The sequence below is a fragment of the Triticum aestivum genome, chromosome 4A (genome assembly GCF_018294505.1).
Source record: "Triticum aestivum cultivar Chinese Spring chromosome 4A, IWGSC CS RefSeq v2.1, whole genome shotgun sequence".
Taxonomy (NCBI): Eukaryota; Viridiplantae; Streptophyta; class Magnoliopsida; order Poales; family Poaceae; genus Triticum; species Triticum aestivum.
The window spans coordinates 155,502,299-155,512,967 of record NC_057803.1 but is presented as its reverse complement, the minus strand read 5'-3'; the positions used below and the strand labels follow the sequence as shown (position 1 = coordinate 155,512,967).

General features: G+C 44.3%; 1 protein-coding gene across 1 annotated transcript; it reads left to right on the top strand.

Annotated features, from left to right (window-relative positions):
• Nucleotides 1-4,098: 4,098 nt before the first annotated feature.
• On the top strand, nt 4,099-7,797 carry LOC123085685 (probable NADH dehydrogenase [ubiquinone] 1 alpha subcomplex subunit 5, mitochondrial). The gene is made up of 2 exons (XM_044507365.1): nt 4,099-4,633; nt 7,327-7,797. Exons 1-2 carry the CDS (start codon nt 4,297-4,299, stop codon nt 7,509-7,511), a joined length of 522 nt encoding a protein of 173 aa, XP_044363300.1. The 5' UTR covers nt 4,099-4,296; the 3' UTR covers nt 7,512-7,797.
• The last annotated feature ends 2,872 nt before the right edge of the window (nt 7,798-10,669 follow it).

Sequence of the window (10,669 nt, the reverse complement as noted above, 5' to 3'; positions counted from 1 at the left end):
GGAGTATGCTCTATATGAAACTTGCTTAGTTTTGCATGTAGTTTCATGTTACCTTGTTGCATACATGTTTTGGAGTGTTTGTGATGTTGTTTTGCTTGCTTTTGCATCAATGACATGTTTAACTTGTTTTGCTCATATCTTCTATACCATAGCTTTGAATTAAATGAACTTTATATGTAACTTGACTAGAAAAGCGTGTAGATCATCTTGGTGCACTTTAACTTGATGATTAATAACTTCAACATAATGTTTTGTTCAAATCAGTACCAATTTTGAAATTTGCATATGGGGAGTTTCTGGAATTGTTATATGTTGTTTCCGGCCTCATTTAAACTTGCTTTGATATGTTGTTCTTGTATGCATCATCTCTTGCCATGAGTAGCATCATATAGACTTATGATGCATCATACTTGGTTGAGCATCATGTCTTGTTCATGCTTGTGTGTTTACCATGTTGTTTGCTTCTTTTCGGTTGTGCTCCTTGTCGATAGTTCCTGTTTCATTGCGATTGTGAGGATTCGTTCGACTACGTGGGATCGTCTTCTTCATGGACTTGTTCTTCTTCCTAGAGGGATTTCAGGCAAGATGACCATCACCTTAGATCTCACTACTGTCTTTTCTATGCTAGTTGTCTCGATGCTATGGCTATGTTGCGCTACCTACCACTTATTTATCAAGCCTCCCAAATTGCCATGTTAGCCTCTAACCTTTTTTACCTTCCTAGCAAACTGTTGTTTGGCTATGTTATCGCTTTGCTCAGCCCCTCTTATAGCGTTGCTAGTTGCAGGTGCAGTTGCAGGTTGTTCCATGTTGGGACATGGATATCATGGGATATCACAATATCTCTTATTTAATTAATGCACATATATACTTGGTAAAGGGTGGAAGGCTTGGCCTTATGCCTAGTGTTTTGTTCCACTCTTGCCGCCCTAGTTTCTGTCATACCGGTGTTATGTTCCTTGATTTTGCGTCCCTAACACGGTGAGGGTTTATGGGCCCCTCTTGACAGTTCGCTTTGAATAAAACTCTTCCAGCAAGGCCCAACATTGGTTTTAACATTTGCCATAATAAAAACTTGAACTAAATAATTAATTGGCATATGGCATCATGAACCCGAGGATTCTTTTCTACATACAGGGGGCCAGTGCTGATGGTGTTGGTCCCAAACTAGAGCCCCTTGCAACGCCGCCACAGGGAAACTCGAGGACTGGTTTTAGTTGTACGGACTGCTCATCCGGACGTGGCCTGAGAAGAGATACGCGTGGCTACTATCAGGGTGTCGGCATGTCGGGAAGTCTTGCTGGATTAGTTTTACCATTGTCGAAATGTCTTGTGCACTGGGATTACGAGTCTGATCGGAGGTTCCTGCGATGGAGGATTGTCTCCTGGGATCATGAGCTTGTCATGGGCTAAGTTGGGACACCCCTGCGGGGTTTAAACTTTGGAGAGCCGTGCCCGCGGTTATGTGGCAGATGGGAATTTGTTAATATTTGGTTGTAGAGGACTTGAAGTAAACTCAATTAAAATACACCAACCACGTGCGTAACCGTGACTGTCTCTTTTCGGGTGCGTTTGAGAAGAGAACACGGTTGGGTTATGTTTGAACGTAAGTAGTTCAGGATCACTTCTTGATCATTACTAGTTTGCGACCGTTTGCGTAGTTTCTCATACTCTTGTACTCGTAAGTTAGCCACCATACAATGCTTAGTCGCTGCTGCAACCTCACCACTTTACCCCTTCCATACCCATTAAGCTTTGCTAGTCTTAATGCCCATGGTAATGGGATTGCTGAGTCCTCGTGGCTCATAGATTACTACAGAACAGTTGCAGGTACAGGTTATGCGATGATCACATCGTGAGAGCGATGTTTGCTTGTCTTGGAGTTCTTCTTCTTCATCGTCGATCTTGCGTTAGGTTCCTGGTCGGCAGCCTGGGCTAGCAGGGTGGATGTCGTTTGAGTTTCTGTTTGTGTTTCATCCATAGTCGGATATTGTTCTTATGTATGATGTTTGATGTATTCATGTGGCATTGTATGCCTTTTGTATGTATCCCTAATTATTATGTAATGGTACGATGTAATGATATCCACCTTGCAAAAGCGTCTCCAATATGTGCTTCTATCCTTGGCGGGACCTTCAAGTTCCTTTAGGATAGAGTCGCATATTGGGCGTGACAAACTGTGTGTTTGAAACAGCAAGGGGGGAACCTGAGGAATCACCCTTGATGGATTCCCACTCGATGTAGCCATCAAGGTGGACTTGGAGGAATCAGCCTCGTCCACACTTGAGGGGTTGCACGACAGAGTTGTTATCGGGAGTGGTGAAGGAGGAATCATCCTCGATTAGCACAACTGAATAGCTACACTACATGGTTAACACCAGAAGTGCTGACGAGGTATCACCCTCGACACTTGATAATAACTCTGCATAGTCGTACAACTAAGGGGGGAAGGGGTAATGTGCGTTGTCGGGGCCTGGACGTCGATCACGTTGATCGAGTCATCGAACATAAAGCGGGGCAAGTGGGACAAGGTGGGGGTCATTGATGGATCTCTAACTAGCCTATACTAAGCAGTTTAGAGTAAGCAGGTAAGGTATGAAAGCAGGTAGCAAAAAAGGCTATGCATCAGAATAGGAGCAAACAATAATAGTAGCAAAATCTAATGCAAGCATGAGAGTGAATGGAATGGGCGATATCAGAGTGATCAAGGGGGGGGGGCTTGCCTGGAAGCTCTTCTGAAAAGGAAGAAGTGTCGCCGTCGATATAGTCGGTCACAAGGGCATCAGTATCGGTCTTGGGGTCTACCGGAGAGAAGAAGGGGAAGAAACAATAAATAGCAAGCATACAAATGCAACAGAAAGCACGACATGGCAGTAAGCTATGCTAGGGGTGCTCTAACGCGGTACTACAGGTTGCAAACGGAGAGGAAAACTGTCCGAAGGGGTTTTCCCGGCGTCTTGCTTTTTTCAGACAAACGAAAGAGAGGGGACGATTCCATGTTCAGCATGCTAGGGGCATGTGACAGATGAATGGGCCGCTTATTCGGATTCGCTGTATTTTTCTAAGCAACTTTCATATATAAAACATTTTCATCGGAGTTACGGTTTATTTTCTATTAATTTTCAAAGTTTTAAACATTTCTAGAATTATTTTTAATTCAAAAATCCAACTAAAGTGTTAGATGCACCCGGTGCAGTGCACCCAGCAGTGCGCCAGAGGCTGACCATTGGGGCCCAGTTGACTGCTGACGCAGCAGTCAATAGTGGACCATTGACTGGTCAACAGGGCCCCCGGGCCCACTTGTCATTGAGACGTTTATTTTAAAATAGAGGGTTAATCATTTTTGTTAGCAGTGGGGGCCCAGTGGTCAGTGTGCATTAGTGGGGCTTAATTAGCAGAGTCATTAGCGCTAAAGGCAAAGCCATGTCGGCGGCTAACGGCGGCGATGGCAGAACGCGCCGGTGATGGCTGTTCGGTCGACTCCGGCGACGGGAGGGCGCGCCGCTGGGCCCGTTGGAAAACTGCCGAAGCGGCGCCTCCAACGGTGGCGTCGGCTGGCGCCAGGGAGGACTCTAGCGGCGGTGGCGGTGACCTGAAGCGGCGGTGGAGGTCACGGCCATGACGGGGCTGGGGCTAGCAGCGGGCTGCGTGAGCTCAGCGGCCGCGGGGCGCGGTAGGGGTGGCAGCAGCGAGGAGCAAAAGCGTGGACGGAGGGGCGTACTGGAGCGGCAGGCAGCAGCAATATCGGGCAGCGGCGGGCACAGGCGCGGGCGACGGTGCTCTCCGGCGAGCAACGGAGCGGCTCAATTTGGAGAGAGCCCAAACACTTCAGGACACGCTGCAATTGAGTAGCGAGTGACACCTATTGTGTGGAGCGCCACACAAGGCACAAACATGGGAGGTGCCCATGTTCCGATGGTGAGGAACATCACTAGTTGGCAATGAATGTTTGGGCAATCTCCATGCGAAAATAGAGAGGATTTTTTTAAGACAAGAAGATAGAGATAATTTTTTTTAGGATCATTTTTTGAGAAACTTTTTTTTCCGAGGATCAAATAGAGAGAAATGGACTCGAAGTTATGATCGGTTCATCTCCAACATTGGCCCAGACGGCAATGCAACATATACACACCACTTTCCTCATCTAAAGAACGAGCCCACTGCCCAGGCCCATTTTTCACTTTGCTGCTCGCTCCTACACTAACCCACACGCACGGTCGCACCCGCACCTCACCTCATCTCACCAGAGAGAAAGAGAGAGAAGAGAGAGAGTCCGAAGAAGAAGACGGCGGCGGGATGTTTCTGCGGCGGATCCTAAGCGGCGGGGGCGGGCTGGCGGCCATGCGCTCTGCGCGGGCGGTGAAGGAGACGACGGGGATCGTGGGTCTGGACGTGGTCTCCGAGGCGCGGGATGTGCTCATCGGGCTCTACACGCGCACCCTCAAGGAGATCGAGGCCGTCCCCAAGGACGAGGGCTACCGCAAGGCCGTCGAGTCCTTCACCCGCTACCGCCTCCAGATCTGCCAGGAGGAGGAGGACTGGAAGCGCATCGAGGACCGCCTCGGCTGCGGCCAGGTCGAGGAGCTCATCGAGGAGGCCGAGGACGAGCTTAAGCTCATCGGCAAGATGATCGGTTCGTGCCTCTACGATTACCCGTTCCCCTTTCTTTGCCCCGATTAGTTACTTTTGTGTTTTATTATCCTTGTCTGATCGATATATGGGGCAATCGATGGATGTGCGGGGAGTAGTTTGTTTGCCCGTTTGGTGATAAGGGATGTCTTCTCTTTTGATACGGGGAAATGCGAGGTTGCCTGCGGATTGCTCGTTGAGAAAATGTCCTTTCTGCTCTTCACCTAGTGCAAATGGTACGTTAGGGTTGCATAGGAGTAGCTAACGCTTACTGTTCAACTACCAGTAGATCTGGCAACCTTTGTCAACAGATGGAAATTTGTGTGAAATTAATTAATGTTCATCTCAAACATTGAGATACACAAGACTGCGTGATTATTGGTGTACTATGGGTATGTTTTTTTTTTTTTTTTACTATGGGTATGTTTGGATTGCCACCAACATTTATCCTACCAATTTTTTGGTCATGACCTAAAGTCTAAAACATCGGTCCATGTTTGGATGATTGCCAACGTTTGGGCATGCCAATGCTTCTTTGGTAGTCCTAGTTCATTGTCTAGCCAATGTTGGCCAACTCATGGGCAAGCGAAACCTCTAATTTTGGCTAGCCAAAATTTTGGCAGGACAAACTTGGACACAAACCAAACACACCCTATAGTCTTTCATAGTTTTGGTCTCACGGTGGATTGCTATGCCCATAACATTGTTGACCCAGAATCCAGTTCAGGAGCTCAACGGGTGCTACATCAGAAAATGTCCATTTCTGGTAACATTGTCCTCCCATTAGGAACAGTGCACATTTTCCGAAACGTTGCTAGACCGTGGCAGAACAAGGGTGCAGCTTTAGCCTATCCCCTTACACATCTTTTAAGCCGATGTTGGACGTATCAGCTATGTAATGTTTTTTGTTTCGTCAAATTCAGATTAAATGCACCTCTATCCCATTTAAAACTGAGATAATCTTGGAAGAAACAATCAACTATGGTTTTTCTTTCTATGCATAGTAAAATTTAAATGAGCTGCAAATTTGGCTATGTTGCTGGGTCGGTGTTAAACATTTTGTGGCCTGCTCTTCACCTCTTAGCTCCCCTTGTTGAAATGGTGGTACAGGGAGTGAGGGATTTGATGATATTACCAGCGAAAATAAGACATCTAATGATCTGGAAGCACCTCAACTTAAAGTATTCATATCTACATAACCAAGTTATATGCTCCTAATTGGGGAATAATTGTACTGCCATATTTCTATTAGACACGAGAACAAGACGACAGATCAATGTGGCCAATTTCTACAATATCTCGGGTGAATACGTGAAAAAGTGTCTTATTTATAGTAATGGTTATATGTCTCACGATGAAGGATATTTGAGATTTTTTGTTTATATAAGTTTTTTCAATACAAATATCATGCTGGGATTGGTTACTAGCTCCAATTTGATACAAATATCATGGGCGCTTTCTTGAAGTAATCTCATTGATATCACTAGCAAGGTAGTTCGGCTGATTACAATACATGTATTAAGCTCTTTATGGCAGCAGATTTTCTTTCAGAAACTGGGAATTCCAATCTTCTCCGCACATTATACTTTGTTTAGTACTATGGTTCGTTTTATAGATGGGAGTGGTCAGCTCACATTATGGAGTAAATATGTTTTGAGCAAATTAGATGGCAGATATCAATGAGTTGTAGCATGCACTCACAAGAGTGATTGTCTAATGATATTCTATTTAGGCTATTTGATGCTCAAGGCAACCATCATAGTTACATTTCTTTAATGGGTTTTTATCAGTTATGCCACCGGTTATGTCCCACTACTCAGTTTTGCCACTAGAAATTTCAACTGCTCAAAAAGGCCATCGCTTCATTAGACACATGCTCAAAAATGCCACTAAACACCATATTGTGATCTCAAATCTCTTTTGCCATGTTATAATGACATAAATACCTATGAACCAACATGCCAGCTCTCCCTCTATCTCACTACAATAAAGTATAGGGCCCCCTTGATCCCAACAACGTTCTTATTTTCCTATAAAATTATTCGCTTGGTTACTCCTGACAAGTGGGGCCGCACATATCATTGTGTGAGAGAGAGAACTGACATGTGGGTCTAGGCTTATTTTTCTCATAGAACATGGTCAACGGGTTTGACGTAAAAATAACAATGTCTAATGGCATTTTTGAGCAAACATCTAACAGAACGATGGCATTTTTGAGATATCTAATGGCATTTTTGAGCAAGCATCTCACAGATTGATGGCATTTTTGAGCAGTTGTAACTTCTAATGGCAAAACTGAGTAGTGGGACACAACCGGTGGCATAACTGATAAAAACCCTTCTTTAATCTGTCAGTCTGTCACCATATATGCTTAATGCATAACACCTTATGAGAACAATTTCTTTCGGTTTTATTAAATTGAAAAGTGACCTGTTGGTTACAGGGTGATTTGTTGAATACGAAAGCTGAACCGTTTTGTGTTTCATCACTGGTTCGCAAAGTTACTTTTGCCATAACACTTGATACAGTTAATGGATGTACCCATCTTCCATTTCTTTTGGATTAAGATCGCAGACTGTGCCTATGCCCGGAATGCTGTTTTTTAGGCTATTGTCTCCAGTATGAGAATCTCTAATTGATACAAAAGCTTTCAGTATCAGTTCTATTTTAATTACTATATGTTGCTATGCATTGCAGAGTGGGATCCCTGGGGTGTTCCTGATGACTACGAATGCGAGGTGATTGAAGATGACACACCTATTCCCAAGCATGTTCCGCAGCACCGGCCCGTTGCACTACCTGAGGAGTTCTTCAAGACATTAGATGCCATCAAATCAGATCCAGCTCTGCAGGGCGACTCTCCTCCGCAAGTGAAGTCATGAAACTTGAACTCTTCAAGATGCATCATTTTTCACCTGCCGCAGTGTGTAGTTGAGACTAGTCTCATGGGTCCTTTGCCTGCAGTTTGCTTGTTGTCCTGAGCAGAATAAATTTGTTTCTGTGAATGTGAATGCGTTTTTAACGCAGTGCTTCAACACAGTAAAATACTGTTTCTGTTTTCTATTAATCGATGTTGACAAAAGATCAAATGCTGGTTTGTTTTATACTTTTTCGATTCATGTACTTCAAGAACCCTGCACTTCTTTAAGTGTCATTGCCTAGTGATTACCTGCAACCTGTATTAAGGTCTTTAAGCATTTCAAAAGCACCATTTTCCATGTACTGTATTTGACAAATGTTCCTGTAGGCATGGTATTTCTTTCCTTCTACCACATTCATGTTTTTTTTTCAAGAAAGGATGGCTCTTCAGGTGGGTTGCCCGTCTTGAAACTAAAACCTAACCGTGATTAAAATATAGTAAATTCTAAAACTACATTACGGTGCGTTGCAACGGGATACACTGGGGCGAAATTGGACTATTGTGTGGTAGAAACTGCTAGCATAGCAGCATCAATGTATCGTTGCGGTAGAAAATTATTAGTTATTGGTCATATTAATTTAGTTCCATATTTTAGTCGCTCGTTCTTTAAAATATCATGTATATTTAAATATACAAAAATATAGTACTTTCTCCGTAAAAAAAATATAAAAACGTTTAGATCACTATTTTATATTTAAATATACAAAAATATAGTACTTCCTCCATAAAGAAATATAAGAGCGTTTAGATCACTATTTTTAGTGATCTAAACGCTCTTATATTTGTTTACAGAGGGCCTGTATGGCTTACTTACATGATGCAAACTTTTTATGCAAATTTAAATCTATATCTCCAACTGTTCTATTCAAGGTACAACCTACACCATCGATCTCTATATACTTCTGAAACCGACTCAAGAAATGAGCAAAATTAAATCTCAGACATTAAGTTAAAAATTAAATTGAGGAATGCCACCCACTTAAAAAGTTATTCAGATCTCGATACAGATTAGCGGTAAGAATTATACCTAATCTAGTGGATAAAAAATGGCAATATGGTCACCTCTCATGATTCCTCTCTTTCCTTGCGTCTTCTTCGTCTTCTTCTTGCATAACCTTCCGGTTACCATAGTTCCACCATGACCAATGAGTCATGGCTTCACCATCTTGATGCTGCTAACTTGATGGCTTCTACATGAGTAACATGAATCATGGGCGCTTGGGGGTATGACGAGTTGATGGATCAAGTTGGAGTAAGTACAAGTTGTTCCATCAACTCGTCATGTTACTCATGTAGTACTCTCCAAGCGCCCATGCCCAGCCTTTACGGGATTCCACAAATGCGAGCGGAATTTTTTATCGCTGGCATACATTAATTCATCTACACAACACCTCTATTCTTGTCCTTGTCACCATCGGTGCATGCTGTCCGCCGGTTGACCCGGCCCTAAGACACACGAGGGTGTCGTGATGGAAATATGCCAGAGAGGCAATAATAAAGATGTTATTATTATATTTCCTTGTTCATGATAAATGTTTATTATTCATGCCAGAATTGTATTATCGGAAACTTAAATACATGTGTGGATACATAAAGGAATACCATGTCCCTAGTGAGCCTCTACTAGACTAGCTCGTTGATCAAAGATGGTTAAGATTTCCTAACCATGGACATGTGTTGTCACTTGATAACGGGATCACATCATTAGGAGAATGATGTGATGGACAAGACACATCCGTTAGTTCAGCATATGATCGTTCAGTTTATTGCTACTGCTTTCTTAATGTCAAATACATATTCCTTCGACCATGAGATCATGTAACTCCCGGATACCAGAGGAATACCTTTTGTGCTATTAAACGTCACAACGTAACTGGGTGATCATAAAGATGCTCTACAGGTATCTCCGAAGGTGTCTGTTGAGTTGGCATGGATAGAGATTGAGATTCGCTCCGTGTATCGGAGAGGTATCTCTGGGCCCTCTCGGTAATACACATCATAAGAAGCTTTCAAGCAAAGTGACTAAGGAGTTAGTTATGAGATGATGTATTCCGGAATGAGTGAAGAGACTTGCCGGTAATGAGATGAAACTAGGTATGAAGATACCGACGATCGAATCTCGGGCAAGTAACATACCGACAGACAAAGGGAATTACGTATGTTGTCATAAAGGTTCGACCGATAAAGATCTTCGTAGAATATGTAGGAACCAATATGGGCATCCAGGTTCTGCTGTTGGTTATTGACCGAAGAGGCATCTCGGTCATGTCTACATCATTCTCGAACCTGTAGGGTCCGCGTGCTTAACGTTCGTTGACGATATAGTATTATATGAGTTATGTGAGTTGATGAACGAATGTTGTTCGGAGTCCCGGATGAGATCACAGACATGACTAGGAGCTTCATAATGGTTCGGAGGTAAATATTGATATATAGGACGATGATATTTGGTCACTGGAAAGGTTTCGAAATGTATCGGGTAGTCATCGTGTCACCGGAAGGGGTTCGGGGAGGCCCCAGGAGGTTATTGGGCCATATGGTCCAAAAGAGGGGAGCACACCAGCCCACAAGGGGCTGGCACGCGCCACCTCTAGGCCGCTGGCCCTAGGGAAGGAAAGGGGGGGAGGGCTAGCCCCTCATGCCTTCCCTCCACCTAAGAGAAAGGAAAGGGGAGTGGGGGGGGGGGCGGGGGCGCCACCCTCTCCCGCCTTCCCCCCGCGCGCCCAAGAAGGAGGGGAGGGGGGGGGGGGGCGACCAGGGCAGGTGCCCAAGGTGGCCGCCGGCCCCTTGGGGGAACCCTAGCTGCCTCCCCTCCTCCCCCACCTATATATGTGTGTGGAGGGAGAGGGCAACACGCACCATGATTCCCTAGCCGTGTGCGCCGCCCCTCTCCCTCTAGTTCATCCTCTGTCATATTTTCGTAGTGCTCGGCGAAGCCCTGCGGAGATAATTGCATCACCACCATTACCACACCATCGTGCTGTCGGAACTCATCTACTACTTCGCTCATCTTTTTTTTTGAAAGAAAACATCCACTTTATTAATTGGAAATGATAGTTACATCGTCTATAAGAAAAGGTAGAATATTCTCCATAGGCTCCTCAAACCAATCTCTAGTTA

Excerpts from the sequence above, each read along its gene's own strand:
- LOC123085685 (XM_044507365.1), top strand. The coding sequence starts at position 4,297 with ATGTTTCTGCGGCGGATCCTAAGCGGCGGGGGCGGGCTGGCGGCCATG. Across the intron at positions 4,634-7,326 it reads GCTCATCGGCAAGATGATCG|AGTGGGATCCCTGGGGTGTT; the intron begins GTTCGTGCCTCT and ends TATGCATTGCAG.